The sequence below is a fragment of the Camelus bactrianus genome, chromosome 7 (genome assembly GCF_048773025.1).
Source record: "Camelus bactrianus isolate YW-2024 breed Bactrian camel chromosome 7, ASM4877302v1, whole genome shotgun sequence".
NCBI lineage: Eukaryota > Metazoa > Chordata > Mammalia > Artiodactyla > Camelidae > Camelus > Camelus bactrianus.
Window position 1 is genome coordinate 25,305,204 of NC_133545.1, and position 16,424 is coordinate 25,321,627.

At 35.7% G+C, this 16,424-nt stretch overlaps 1 protein-coding gene across 6 annotated transcripts in view; it reads left to right on the forward strand.

Moving 5' to 3' along the window:
* CADPS2 (calcium dependent secretion activator 2) overlaps window positions 1-16,424 on the forward strand; it is a 449,680-nt gene that overhangs the window by 232,364 nt on the left and 200,892 nt on the right. For all 6 annotated transcript variants that reach the window (XM_074367152.1, XM_074367154.1, XM_074367149.1 and 3 more), the window contains exon 8: window positions 12,274-12,413. In XM_074367152.1, coding sequence (XP_074223253.1) covers window positions 12,274-12,413 — 140 coding nt within the window. The remainder of the gene's footprint in view (window positions 1-12,273; window positions 12,414-16,424) is intronic.

Genomic DNA, 16,424 nt, shown 5'->3' on the forward strand with positions numbered 1-16,424 from the left:
CAATAGCACACTGCCTTGATTACTTTAGCTTTATTTTAAGTCTATCATGTCAAGTAATGATAGCTCTCCAACTCTGTTCTGTTCTCTTTTTCCTCCACCTCTCCACTGTTTTGACTACTCTAGGTTTTGTTTTGCCCTATGAATTTTAAAGTCATTTTGTGGATTTCTACCAAAAAAATGCAGTGTGGTTTTTTGTTGTTGTGATTGCATTAGATCTGTAGATAATTTGGGAATTGATCAACAATGTTGGGTCTTCCAAACTTGGTATGATACACAGAGTATATCCCTCCATTTATTTAGATCTTATTTCATTCTTCACAGTGATGTCTTAATAGTCTTCAGTGTACAGGTCTTGCATTTCTTTTGCCAGAACTGTCACTCAGTATTTCATATTTTGTTGCTATTTTATATGGCATCATTTGGTTAGTTTTAATTTTTTAATTTAGATAGGGATAGTATATTGAAATGTAATTGGCTTTTCTGTATTGATCTTCCATCCTCTAACCTTGCTAAACTCATGTTCTGATTCTAGTGATGTAAATTTATTATTTTTCCATAAGCAGTATTGTTGTCTACTTCTTTCTTTCCAATCCAGATGCTTCCATCTATTTATTTACTTTGGTTGTCTTATTGTACTTACTAGAACCTCCAGTACAGTGTTGAACAGAAATGGTGAAAATGGACATCCTAGTCTTGTTCTTGATCTTATGGGGAAAGCATTCAGTCTTTCAACATTAGGTATAACATTAGTTGTAGGTTTTTGGTAGATCTCCTTCATCAGGTTGATAAAGTTCCTTCTGCTAATTTTAATTGAATCTATTTTGGCTCTAATCTTTATTGTTCTATTTTCTTTGAGTTTAATTCATGTTATTTTTTCTATCAAAGTAAAAGCTAAAGCCACTGACTTGAGAAAAGTCTGTTTTTCTAATATAGACATTTAGTGCTATAAATGCCCACTCCCTAAATATTGCTCTAGTGGCATCCCACAAATTTTTATATTTTTTTTCTCATATTCATCCTGTTCAATATACTAAGTTTTATTTTGATTTCTTCTTTGACCTATGGGTTATTCAAAGTGTGTCAGTTTCCTCATATATGAAAGTTTTCAGAGTTCTCTCTAGTATATCTAACTAAAGTCTATTGTGTGTAGAGAATATACTTTATATGACTTGGATCCTTTTTACATGTATTGAGGCTTAGTTTGTAGTGTATAATATGGTCCATCTAGTGAATGTTTCACATTCACAGTTGAAAAGACTGCATATTCTTCCACTTAGTAGAGTTTTATAAATGTCAGATAGTTCAAATTATTGTGCAAGTTTCCATTTCCTTATTGATACTGTATCTACTTTCTAAAAAGCAATCAGAGATTGCCAACTGAGAGATTGATATTAATCTTGAGTATAATTTTGGATATGTTCTACCATTTTTTGCTGCTTGTATTTTGAAGACATATTATTGGGCACATAAATATTTAGGATTTCTGTTTTCTTTTCATTAACTGACTGCTTTCTCATTATGAAGTGACTTCTTTATCACTGGTGACATGCTTTGCTTTAAAATCTTCTTTGTCTTAGCCATCTCAGCTTTCTTTTAATTAGTGTTAGTGTATTATATCCATCCTTTAATATATTTGTTTCTTTACATTTAAAATAATGTTTATTGAAGCAGCATGTGATTGGGTCTTTATTTTTTATTCAATCTGAAAACTTCTTCCTTTCAATCAGTACTTTAAACTATATTTGAATATGATTATTGATATGATATGATTAAGTTTAAATCTGTCATTTACCTGTTTTTTCTCCATCCTATATGTTCCTTATTTCCTTTTTCCTCTTTTTCTTCCTCTTTTAGACTAATTGAATATTTTTATGGTTCTATTTTTTATCTTCTTTGTTGGCTTATTATTGATAACTGTTATTTTAAGTGTTTAACTCATCACACTCTAACTTCAGGTGATATTATGATGATCTTATAACACTTCATGCATAGTTTACGAACCTTACAATATTATATCTCCATTTCCCATTTTAGGTAAGACCTAGACATATTATTTCAGCAACATCAGCTGTCTAACAGCTTCTGACCCACAATATATGTCCAATTATTGTTGGAGTGACAGATGAACAAGTGAACAAATCTCCTGAAGTTTGGTTCAGTTTCATTTCTTTTGTGCAAGGTTATAGTAGACAGTAGAGTAAGTTGCTTTTGTTTGGACACCTGAGCTCCCTAACTCATCAACTGCAGAATGATATCTAGCTTGGATCCTGTAACAAGAGTAGGTTCTAAGATGTTCAGCCCATCTCTTAGTTATGATATGCAGGAGAAGCAGGTTGGGACATCCTCAAGTCCATTACTAATGTCTCCTTTTAGTTACTGCATTAAGAAGTCCCTGTAAATCTTGGAACTGCCCAAAACCAACCACTCAAGAATAACCACCTTTATTGTGTTTAGCATGGACAGCAAAACAACTAAGTACTTTTATTCCCTGATGGCTTTTATTATAAGTATTGTATAAGTCAAAAAAAAAAAAAGTCTTTAGATCAAAGATGTAAGATTCAACTTAGTTGGTTGTTGAGCATCACAATCTGAAAAGTTTGAAACCTTCTTCCAGAAGACATTTATTCTGGTCTTGGCTCCACCATAACAGCCATGAGGGCATGAAAACCCACTTAACCTCTCTTCCTCTGCCTTGACCTTTATTCCCCACCACCCTTCCATCTTATCATATTTTTCTTAATTCATTCAGTTCTTTGGAGCATGTGAAAATGTAACATCAAGATTTCTTAACTTCATACTCTCCTGTCTGTCTTCCTTTTCCATGATTCAAATGACTTCTACTAGTTTGCATACATATAGAATGACAAATTGGGAAGATTTTCATGAATCTTATTTTGGCAGATTGTTAGGTTGTAATTATTAGACCTCGCATCGATTTCTCATTCAAATGGAAAATAATAATTCACCCTCACTCTTCGAGGCGGTAGTTGGTTTTTAGTATAAATACCAATATTTATCTGTAAATTGGTCAATCCTCAAACATTTTGCTATAATTGTCTTCAGTTTAAGAATGCAGCTGAAGTAATCCAAGTTTAGATGTTATTGTAACTTCCTCCTTTTCATTCTACCATTGTATGTATGGATTGATAGAAATAAAATTGGTTTGGCTCTAAGAATTCTTATAGTGCTTAATAACCAAAGAGTGAAAACAGAGCTAAATTAGTTATTATAATGTTTGTGAAATAAGTACGGGAATGTGTTAGGGAGGGAATGTAAAACTGAAAGTGTCTATTGTTAATCATGAAGTAATTCTCCTTAGCTATTCATTTAACTTCAGTGTCAAGTTATTTACATAACAGGGCAATGCCTATCTTTTAAGGGTGATGTGAGAATTAATTTAAATTTCACAAAGCACTTTGAGACACTGAGTTGAAAAGTTCTTCATAAATGTCAGGCATTATTATAACCAGACTAGTAAAAAGAAACAATAAAGCTACTCATGCAGTGTCCTCTAATAGAAACTATATTGGTAAGGAAATAGAAAGGTTACTGCTATTCATAATTTATGACTGAGGGGAATAGATCAAGAATAATAATAATGCTTTCCTGTCTAGATAAGTCTTAAAGATACAGATGTTGCTGTGACGGGATATATTGCTCCATTCAAGGAGAAATATGAAATTAATACACTACAAGCAATGAAAGTGATCTATTAAGATGAATGAAAGACAGTATCTTTAATTGAGCCATGAAAAATATAGTGACAGACTTGACTATGCCTTTAGACTTTGAAATAGAAGATATAATCCTTGATCATTTGGGTGTATGGAACTTGAAATTTGTTAGAAATGCATGGTGGTTTCCATTCTAGTAACGCAAATAATTTGTCTCATTGTGAATCCTTTTTTATGTTTATTTTTTATTTATGATAAGGAAAGTCAAAGCTTTGTTTAAATTAATTAACGTAAGATGAGAAAAAAATTTTCAAAAGATTTTATACAAGCAGAATGCTTCAGGAATGTGACAGAAATAATCACACACAAAAGCATCTTGTTAAAGTAATCAAAGAATGATAGAAATCAGTATGTAAAAATATCCTTGAATCACAAGGTTAGCAGAAAAAATTTAAAAGGTAAACCTAAATTTAGTATTCTTTTATAACCGAATCTCAGCTTTTATTGTCTGTGTATCAGTTTTCTATTGCAACTTGAATAACAAATTACCAAAAACTTGGTGGCCTACAACAATACGTATGTATTATGTTTACAGTTGTGATGGTCAGAAGTTCAAAGCGAATCTTGGTGGGCTAAAATTAAGGTGTTGTCAGGGTTGCGTTCCTTTCTAGAGGATCTAAGGGAGAAAGCAATTTTTCACCTTTTTCAGCTTCTAGAGGCTGAGGCTGCCTGTATTTTTTGGCTCATGCATGGTCCTCTTTCATTTCCAGAACCAGCAATGGCTGGTCAAGTGTTTCTCTCATTGGCATTGGCCCCAGCTGGATAATCTAGAATCTTCTCCCTTTCTTAAGGCCAGCTAATTAGTGATCTTGATTTCCCCTTTGCCATGTAAGTAACATATTCACAGGTTCTGGGGAGATTAGGACTAGGCATCTCTGGGAGACTATTACTTTACCTGGTACAGTCCAGAAATAGAAAGATGAGAGTTTCATAAATTTTTAGAGACTGGCAAGTAAATGGCATACAAATTTTGGCATTTACTACTGTTATGTTCTGTTACCAAATTTTGGCAATACTTTAGTTGGCAAGCTTTTTTCTCTTTTCACCTCAGTGAAGTATCAATTTCAGGTTTGCATTTTTATTTCTAATTTCTCTAAGCCTCCACCTATTTATCCAATCAACCAACCAAGCAGTCAGCCAACATGTACTTGGTAAGTGTCTAGTATAGGATATGAAGCAGCATGGATGGACCTAGACAATATTATGCTTAGTGAAGTAAGACAGAGAAGGACAAATGCTACATGTTATATGTGGAAACTAAAAAGTAAATGTATATACAAAACAGAGACAGATTAACAGATACAGGAAACAAACCTGTGATTACCAAAGGAAAGAAGGGAAAGGGGAGGGCAGAGGGACAAATTAGGGGTATGGAATTAACAGATGCAAACTATTACGTATAAAACAGATAAACAACAAGAATATATTGTGTAGCACAGAGAATTATAGCCATCATTTTGTAATAACCTATAATGGAATATAATCTGCAAAAGTATTGAATCACTGTACTGTACATTTGAAACTAACACAATATTGTAAATCAACTATACTTCAATTTTTCAACAAATGGCTTGATTAAAGTTACTGGCTTAAATTACCCTATGAGCCACAGGTGAACTGTTCTGTGTATCACACAGTAGTTCCTTCCGTTAGGGAGCATACTCTGCTAAACGCATTCCACAAGCCCCTTCCTGTGATGGTTCATTATTAAGCAGAGATACTAGAAAAGATTTGGGAATAACTTACACACCTTGCTGTTCCTTATTCATGCTATCTCTCCAACTCCCATCATGGAAATAACGAAGCTTATAATCTCTATTTTTTAAAAGTTTATGCCAAAAAATATATATAATTAATATTTTCCTTTTTTTCTTTTACTCATTTTTTAAAGGCCTTTCTTTTTTTAATATTTATTTATTTATTTATTTATTTATTTATTTATTTATTTATTTATTTATATTGAAGTGCCATCAGTTACAATATGTCAATTTCTAGTGTACAGCACAATGTCCCAGTCATGCATATAAACACATATATTCGTTTTCATATTCTTAAAAAGGCCTTTCTTTTTTTTCTTTTCTTTAAATTTTTTTGAGGGAGATAGGTAATTAGGTTTACTTATTTATTTTTAGAGGAGATACTGAGGATTGAACCCAGGACCTCGTGCATGCTAAGCATGCACTCTACCACTTAAAAACCTTTCTTATCAACAGCAAAAAAGTACTGTATAGAAGGAAGGAGCTGTGTAATTCTCTGTCAGACCAAGAACACATTTTGTAAGGGGTTGGGAGTTTGATCAGTTCTATACTGTAAATTCCAGGCTTCTTCCAGCTTTGAAAATAAAGAGAACTGGATTTAGCCCACGGATGACAAGGTTGACAGAAGACTTAATGCTAATCTTTCAATATACAAAAGAGCATTGTGTTAGTGAGAGTGAGCAGGTGTTATTTGTTTCAGCTAAGTAGGACAGGAAACGGTGATATTAAATCAAAGGAGGAATAATTTAGACTAAGCAACCTCAAGTGTATTTAAACACTGGAAAATGTTACTAAGAAGGGTGTAGAATTCTCTCAGAAAAATCTTACAATTCATCTCCACACACTGAAAATATAGGGCTTTGATATTGGAGAAAATACATGCTAGTTATTAACCTGGGCTAAATAAAAGTTTATTGAAATGAAGTAAATGCAGTTAGCCCTTTCACGGTATATACTTTCTCAAGGTTCTAATCTCTCAAGAAGGTGCTTGAAAGCTTCACAAGGAATAGTCATCATGAATCTTTGCTAAACTATAAAGATTACTGTCAGTTGAAAGAGAAAGAGAAAAATGTCAACGGAACCCCAGAAGTCAAGGTTTCTCATAGAGATAGCTCTGCTTATCTGGAGTGGTGTTCCCTTGGGCATTTCCTTAAAATACCCTATGTCTCTAGGACACCTGATTGTCAGCAAAAAAATTTAATCACAAATTGAAACGGTTCCAGCTAAAAGCATTTTCAGTCCTTTCTTACTGTGTTTTAAAGATGTATTTCTAAGGCCATGTCATTTAGTAATTGGGTGTTCGGCAGTTGACCACACATTGACTCACATGACTCCTCTCCAGGATTTGCACAGCTGGATAGAAGAGGATTATTCTTTACAGGAGAACGTGAAATTTTAATTATATCATTCTCTGGCTTAGAAGCATTTTTTGACTACGTGTTATGGGATAACAGACAAACTCCTTAGCAAAGCATGTGCTTTTACAGTCTCTCCCTAGTCTTCCTTTCTGATCTCACCTATTAGCACAACTTTCCCATTTCCTCACCCTCTTCAAGCTCCCTGACAATATCTTCATCCCCTCTGCCTTTGCACGAGATGCTCCTTCTAGCCAAAGTGATCTTGCTCATTTTGCCTCATTTTGTTCACTTAAGAGTTAAGTGAAGTCTTCCCCCTTTCTTCGAATAGATTGTATCCCTCAAACCATTACACTCTGACCTCACCTAAACTTTCTCTTGCTGAGATCTCTAATGACTTCTCTGTCGTTAAAACTAACAATAGCCTTTCCATCACTCCTGTGCTTGATCTCTTGATTGTCATTTGTTACTGATGGCCACTTCCTATTCCCTGACACACTCTCTTCCTCGAATATAGTGCATCACAGCCTTCTGGTTTTTCTTTCTGCCTCCTTGGCCTCTGGTCTCAATTATAGAGTTCTCTTCCTTTTCCTAACCCTTAAAAGTTAGTGTTCCACAGGGTTCTCTCCTTTCCTTTTGATGAGGTAGAGAACTGACATGGCAGAAAATGTGAAGAGAAATTGTATCAGTTGAAGTTTTTTTTTGTTTTTTTTGTTTGTTATTTTGTTTGCTTGCTTGCCATTTGGTGGGGAGCAATGGAAACTGACTGAGAATAGGTCCAGAGAACAGAGAAAGAGCTGACCCATCAAGCTTGGGGAAGGACTTGAGAACCAAAGGTAGTGGTAAGAATGTCAGCGTCAGGATTGTGTGTCTTTTTTTTTTTCAGGGTGCCACTTTTAGCGTGCTTCAGTTCCAACAGCTTCATGCCTCTTTCAGTCCCTTCACTATGTCTTTTAAATCATAAATCTTACATGTTTTTTTAGACTTCCAAATGAAACAGTGATTCCTTTCTGAGATATGTCCTGATTCCTTCAAGAATTGTTGATGGCACTCATCTTTGAGCTAGATTCGTACCAAATACATTCCTTTGTTATTTTACTCCAAGACCACAGTGCAGTTATTGTGACCATGTGGTCTTTTTTACTTCCTCTTGACTAAGACAGATTTATGGGAAAAGGCAGTGAATTGTTTTCCTCACACCTGAGCCTGTCCCTCTCAGTTCTAGATTTTCCCCCTCAGTTTTTAGTTTTTTCACGTTTTTGTTGAAACACTTTAGAAATTTAGAAAGTCGTGAATTCATAGGTCATAAATTTCAACTAGTGTGATGTATGTACAAATGTCCATGGCTTGGCTTTAATTAGTGTATCTTAGTAGAAGGAAAACAATGTGGACGTGTTAGCTTGTACAAGTATATTTTAAGAGAAAGATCCTTCAGAACCTCGTATTAGTCTAAATATTATGTTTATATGTATATTTACACTCTATTTTTAAGTTTTTTCTTCCTCTGCGTTAAATCTGACAGAATTTTAAGCAAAGTATGGAGAAAAAAATTTCTGTTTTCCATTACACCTTAGCAAAGATGGAAAGTAATGCTGACTTTCTTTTTTTTTATGAAGAAGCTATACTGGCTTTATATTTAAGATAAGAAATCATAAAATGTATTGTGTTATGCTAAGTGATAAGGCATTTAAAGTGTTGGTGACAAAAATAAACTAGCAGAAGCAGAAATGTGTGTAGAAAAGTTAGGAGAAATGAGTAGTGAAGAACAAACTACTTTGCTAAATAACGTAAGAAGCTAACTGTTTTGTACAGAGCTATGATTTAATTTAGGTGTGAATATAGAATTCAAGAAGAATCCTTAGTAAATTGTTGTGTCTGGTAAGTATTTTAATTATTGTACCATCAACATGAGACATCCCTTTCTGAACATGAACTAAGTCCTATTGAAGTAGAACTGTTTATCTATTTATTATGAAATAAAATTCTTCAAGCACTTACTACCTGTGACAGTCTTAGGAAGCAAAACTGTTTTAACCTACTAGTTAGTATACTACTAAATGCTTTTACAGACAAATGATGACATTTCAATAATTTAAAACAATAGTACCTGTATAACAATTTACTATGGGTGTTCCTGATAGATGGGTAGATTTCCTTCACGTGGTGATTTGGGCTCTAATTTCTTCTGTTTTATGGCTCTTTCATTTCCTAGAGCATTGGAGTCCTCTGCATTTGACTAGCAGACGAATGAAGAAGGCATACCTATACCTTAATCTCATTCCCCAAAATGACTTACCACTTTTCGTTGTATTCCGTTAGCTAGAACTTGCATATGTCCTTACTTATGGGGAGCCAGCTGCTTCCTAGCACTAGTTCCATACTAGTGAAAGCATGAATTCTGGTGGACAATTAGATGAGCTCACCCTATATAGCCTAAGATAACAACAGTTCTCTTAGCCTTCTTCCTACACATAGAATGCGTTCACTTCAACTCAAGGGAAACAACCCAAAGTTTCATTTTGTTCTTACCTCCAGTCCAGAGTCCAACATCTCAGTCCAGGTACAGCTATGGGTCTTTGCAGCCAGGGACCAGTGAACTAAAGTGTATGTTAACTGCCTGTTGTTCCACTGTCCCTCCCCACATTGCTCAAGCACAAACCCAATATATAACCAGTGGCGGTGGGGAGGGCAAGGAGTGGAGTGGGGAGAGCTACACTGAAGCATCTCATTTGAAAAAAAAAAAAATGTGAAGTGGGAAATACACAGCAGTGATTGTCCAATGAGAACAACAGTGAAACCCTGTCATGGCAGGCACTGTGAAGGCCTCCTGCCTGGCAATGTTCAGGGTCTCTTGAGTAGATCCTTATCATGTGTCTGAAAAGAAATCTTTTGTCCTTTATTCTCCCCGGCCCTTTGAGCACTACACATTTGGGAGCTTCTTCCTTGTCTGTTATTGTTCATGACTGAATCATGAGTACAATCACGGAGTACAATCACTTTCTTCTTGTGCGATATGGAAACCTGGTAACCATTTCACAGACCACTTTTAAGATTAAGGTCAGGGCTTCTTTACCATTACCATTTTTAGAAGTAATAGGTTTCATATCTATGGGCCTTCATTTGTTATATGTGCCAGTGTTCATACCTTTGTCAGAGTCTGTTCAGAAAAAGAGACAATTCTGGGTCATTCAAATGGAGGAAATTTAACACAGGGAATTAGCTACCTGTGTGATAGAACAGAGAACGAATAAACCCAGAGACTAACAAAATCAGAAAGAGGTAAAATCATTAGACATTATCTGAGGTTTTTTTTTTTTTTTTTTTTTTTTTTTTTTGGTGGGGGAGGTAATTAGGTTTATTTATTCATTTTAATGGAGGTACTGGGGATTGCACCCAGCACCTTGTGCGTGTTAGGTAGGCACTCTACCACTGAGCTATACCCTCCCCACTGCACAATTATCTGAGTTTTTAATGCTATTAAGAAGAGACCATCAGCTCCTTGCTCCTTGAGGAGCCATCTGTATTCTTTCACCTTTCTGTGTCCCCACATAGTAAACACTCAAATGTTTGTTTAACTGAACAGAGATAAACAATAAATCCTTCCCCTGACATCAGTTAGAAGTACCCATTGGAAAACTGAAATGTGGCAGAAGTGATGGTATTCAGTAGCAGGATGATCCTTAATTTGGGGATCAACTGCAATTAATTATTTGGAGACCTTACTTAGTAGCCTATCATTGGCATTTAGAGGATGAGAAATTGTCAAAAGTTTTAGTTTAAATATTCTCTTCCTGTATAAGACTTTTAGAGTTTGGAACAATACCAATTTTCATATAAACATAGAAAGAAGAATTAAAAGGGAATAAAGTCTGTAGGTGGCTCATGCCAAAAAAAAAATTTTTTTTTTTAAGGATGGGGTGGGGAGAAAGAGGAAAAGCTCTCCAGACTTGCTGGGGAAATAGCAGCTCTTAGCCATAGAGGATGTATAGCTCTATCTTAGTCCTCAATTCTTTTTTGGAATCACCTTCTGAGTTGAAAATGACATTCCTTTGTCTACTGATTTGAGCCAAAAACCATCAACTTATTTTCTTTTACTGTTGTTTGAGAAAGAATCTGTAAAGTGCTCCATTGGACAGTTTAGCAGTCAGATAGAACTAATTCTAGAATCTGATCGTAATTCTTGAAAACATCACAAATGCCATTTAATCTGCTCTTGGATGAGCCTTTGTATGCTTAAGTGTGCAGATGTGCTGGACTGAACGTAGGTGTGGCTTTTAGGATAGGCTTGAGAAAAGTCTCAAAATAGTAGATATAGTTAGCAACTTGGAAGTTGAGAATAGTTTGAGAAGCCTTTATGATTATGTTGTCTTTCCTAGAAAGAGAACGAGCCTTGCTTGAAGATTTCTCAGTGAAGGTTTCCACTTATACATGGAAAGGAAGATTTTATTTTCAGCGGGGCGTGCCAAATTCATTTGCCATGTTGTGCTTTAAAAACATTTTACATACCTGAGCATGTTTATAATTCTTCCATTGGCACAGAAACTTCAAATTTACTTACTTTTTATGTTGGTTTAAAATGAGAATGGCTTAAAATATAATGTAATGCATTTCATATCTTTATTTTATCCTTCAGAATATAGTGCTCCCATTTAAAAATATCCATTAAGGCTGAAAATATGCCGTGTCTAAATAGTGTCATGACTGACTAAAAAGGGGAAGACACTTTCTTTTAATCTATATGACGCCTAACATCTGAAGAGTAAGCTTTTCTTTCCTGTGTTGGTGTTGTGAAATAATCACCTGATAACCGGGCAGTTTTATTAAAAGTAATTACTTTGTTTCAATCATCATAATATCATCTTTATAGTTTTGAAAACACGTAGTCAGGGGAACAAATCCTTCTTTGGTATCACTCTAGAGCAGAAAATGTGCTATGGTCAGTAGTTTCCATCTCTAATTGAGCTGATTTCCTTTAATACTCTTTTGCAATGAAAATATTAAAACACAAGGTGTATTTCTGCTGCTTCAGGTAATTGGTTTTGCTTTTTAAGCATGCTATCTGTAATTTCAAAGGATATTTCTTTCTGAACTTCTTTGCCCTGAGGAGTTTAGAGTAGTCTTGAAATTATAGGTGTCTATTAAGTATGTTTCAACTGTCAATTCAGCTGTAGCTTCTGTGCTATTAACTCATTAAGAAGTGCACAGGAAGAAAACTCATTATGTGATAATATGAAAGCACATATTTGTCAAAAAAATAAATGCATCTGTATTGAAAACCCATCTGCTGTGATGGGAGTGAAATGGTTTATTAGACACATTCAGGCGTGACGCCACCTTTTCAAATAGGAAAATGTAGAGAAAAGATTTCAGTTCTACTTAGACATTCTGTAATGTGCACCTAAATGTTTTCCTATTTGTCCCTTACAGGTGATATTATACCCAACTTCTAATAGCTCCAAGTCAGCTGAGTTGCACCGAATGATAGTTCCAAAAAATAGCCAGGACTCTGACTTAAAAATCAAATTGGCAGTGCGAATGGATAAACCACCACATATGAAGCATAGTGGGTGAGTGTGGACTTGAAGATATTTTTCTCCTGAATTACTGGATTTCATTTCATTGTATCGCTTTTGTCATTTTACCAAGAGCCAATATATCAGTCCTTTACATGGAGTTTTTCTCCCCAAAAATGACATACATAGGTTAACTTAATTTTTTTTTTAATCTGTGGACATCTTCATAGCTAAATACATGGGTATTTAGTTAATATAACCTTTTGCATGCTATCATAATATTGGTGCTTGATTGCATTGGTGTTACACATCACTTACATTGATAAAGAACAGTGATGTATTGATAACTTCTAAGAAATATTTTTCGAAACACAGTAATAGTTGAAACCAGTCTAGCATTCAGATCCCCAGAAATAGTTAAACTGACAAAGAATACATTAAAGCTAAACAGCGATTCAGATATAACTCAGGAGGCTGTACAAGTTTTGATGGGAGGGGCGTGAGTATCCATCTAATATGTGAGTGAGAAACTAAATCAATACTGGAGGAAACTGACGCTGGCGAATAACTAGAAGTGCAGGGACCGTCCCCTGGGGATTCTGTGTGTCAGAGTCAACATCCATCTCCGCAGAGGTTCTTTTTCCCTGTGAGGCTGGTGAGGAAACAGATCTGAACTCTTGACTACAATAAAATGAGTTTTTAAAAAACCCAGGTCTTTCTCAGGTTTACAGCCAAATCGCAGCACAGGGGTGTTAGCCATGAGGAAAGGCTGTGTCGACTTTTCTTACTAAGGAGAGAAGCGGTTGCATTCCTGTACAGAGACGCTCTCTGCTGGCTTTGGTTGGAGCCAGATCACCAATGCTGCGGCAGAGTTAACTGATAAGTCGACAAGATACGGATTCTTGGGATGACCATCAGGGAAAACAAAATGAGGCTCTGAGCAGAAGGCAGCCCAGACGTTATCTACCACAGTTGGGCTGAGACTCTAAGGATGATGTTGCTTCCTTGGTTTGGGTCTGCAGTGGTGTATGCGGTGTCAGACCTAGTCTTACTGAGGGACACAGCACCTCAGTGGGTGGGCTTTTAGAAAGGGAATAGTACTTTGGGTGTCCCACGTTATGGCATCTGTAACGCAGCAAAGCACAGTCTAACCAGGAGTCAGCTCGTGATGACAGTGGAGTTCCCGGAACTTACTGTTTAAAGTTCTTTCTCCATTCACCCACCTACCTGCTCACTGTTGATTCATACAGCAGACAGGTATGGAGCACTTCCTCTGCTCCAGCCAGGACAAACCTCCTTAAGAGATCATCCCAGGCCTGAAGGATCTGGCTAGCCAAGGATTCAGGCTTGTGTACAAATAATTCTAATATTGAGTGATACGTGCTGTAAGAGAGGAATGGGAACTGGTGGAAATAACACCTGATTCTGGTGGAAATAACACCTGGAGTTAGTCAGAGAAAGTCTCACAAGACACCTGACTTTTGAGATGAAGCTTGAAGGATGAATTCAGCAAGCGGGCAGTGGGGAGGAGGGGCCATCTAGGCACATGACGTAGCATGTACACAGGCAGGAGATCTGGAAGGGCTATTAGCCATTCATGGCAATTTTGGTATAGCTGGCAAAGGGTGCTTTAAGACTAGAGAGTTACAGTACCGTTGCGCTAAAGTGCTGAGAGACCAGTAGAAACCAGAGGTAAGTAGAAGGGAACCCATTATGTTCCAGGAACTGTAGTTTCTTCTCTACGATTTTGAACTCAGTCTCTTGATGAATTGCACAAGCATCGGGAACCTATGTATCATAACGCCAACACAGCTCCTAATTTGCACATGGGCAGAGCCATGATGAATACTCTTAGGGCCTTCAGAATGTCCCACGAACCAAGATTGAACATGAAGTTGGGCACACAGCAAGTTCTGAAGCCTTCAGCTCTTGCGGAAAGAAAGCTCTGCTCTAATCCTGAGGGTTTTCTTGCTCTAGGTTGCTCCAGGGCAGGTGGTACAATCCAGTCACCTTCCAAGGCTTGATTTTTTTTTTTTACTCACTCCTTTGCAGTGGAGGAGAATTGGTTTACATCTCAGAGCCCTTTGACTAAATGAGGACCCCCTAGAATGGTTCTGGAGTTGGCTTCTGCCCAACCTCACTACAGGTGAAGGAGATGACAAAAGAGAATGTACCACAGTCTCTGAATTTAATCTGTAAAGCTCAAGAACTTTATCATTATTTGCCATTGCTAAAAGATACTAACAGGTATTTCCAGACATTCAGGTAACTCGAGGTTATGGGATATAAAAGGGAGAAATTCCAGGACTGAAAATATCTGTGATGCTTTTCTGCTAGTTGGTGTGTTACGGAACATAATTAAGAATATCATATTCCCTAATAATTAATCGAAAAATCTAATTCCAGTGTTGGACAGAATAATAATGATCAACCAGAATTTCAACATTGCTGTAATAGCAATTTATCATGGTGGGCAGAGATAGGGCAGGTGCTTTATTTACCACAAGTGCCTGTGTGGTAACAGTTTTAAATACTTTGAACATCATCCCTGTGTTTAGATGTATACGGGAAAACATGACTTGCCCTGCAGCATGAACCATATTCATCTTTTTTGTAGTGCTTCATAGATGGATTTTAGTGAACTTAGTTACATTTAAGAAGAGAAAGTCAACTAACCTTTTTCTTCCAAGTGCTCTATCATATGAGATAACATAATAAGAGCAGCAGATTAATAGCATTTTGCTTTTGGGCTGGATTATGTTCTGTCAATAATTCATCCTATAACAGATGATTAACAGATGAATAATGAATAATTGAAAACAGACAAGTTTTAAAAAGATTAATTTATCTTTTAAAATACAGCAAACTCCTCTTACAGATAGAGTTGTCAAAAGTAGATTAAACACACAGGGGGGTTATGGATTTTTATCCTTGGAGCACTTTTCAGAACCAGACTTTGAAATCCTTTGGGACTTAAAACTCATAAAAACCTATTCTCTGTTTTAATACTATGGGCAACAAGCGTATCTCTTATGTGAACTCTTTTAACATGTATTTCCTTTTATTCATTTATTATATGTATGTGGCCCCTGTACTATTCCTAAATAAGTATATGCATTAATGTTATCTATATTTTTATGTGTTCTCGACTACACTGTTTAAGTTTCATAGGCCTGTTTGAACCCCTAGTACCTCCCACTGTGAGTAAACAAGAATAGATATTAATATGAATAATGATTATGAGATGATAATAATGTGCTCCTTAGAGTTTTAAGGAAAAAATGATGACAGTCATGTGCCTTCATAAGTTGAAGGACACTAAAGGTTTAGAAGTTTTAAAACAATTTATAGAGGATAGAGCATAATTTAATGTAAAAAATATCTAAAAGAAATGAATGGTGTTTGAATCACAATTGTTGCATTTTAAAATGACTTTTTTTTTTGAAGCAGAAAGAAAAATATATCCAATCTAAAATACAGGTGTCTGATCATTGATCAGTCCCTGACTGCACATTATAGTTTTTTTCTAATAGGACTGACAACAGGCAAATGAAAATAGACATTTAATTTGGATAACATAAACATAATGATGGTTTCATTCTTTCAAAACCAAACTGAACATTACCACGTGATATATATTTGGTAAAAATTTGGGTTCATTTATTGTTTGGGCTTATGTTATGTAAACGAAATTACATAAACTATTACATAAATATGTTAAATGAATTTCCAGCTAGGTTTTGAGTGATTAAATAATTTACATTCAGCTTTTGAATTTCCCTTCCTGCTTCCTTGAGTGGCTGGAAGACAGACGCATTCTGGAACCAATGGACTATCCTTTAGCATAGCCTAGTGGCTGAGTAACAGTATTAAATCTCAGGACTACTGTTCCCGTTTTTTTTAATTAAATCGTATTTTCCTAATTCAAATATTACTTTCTCAATCAGAAAAGTAAAATAAAATGGAACTAATAAATGACTCTTAGGACAATTAAATCTGCAGCTGAAAAGGAGAAAGGAGAAAATTAAATTGTTGCAAATATGTGGAAGCATTATGACCAGGATC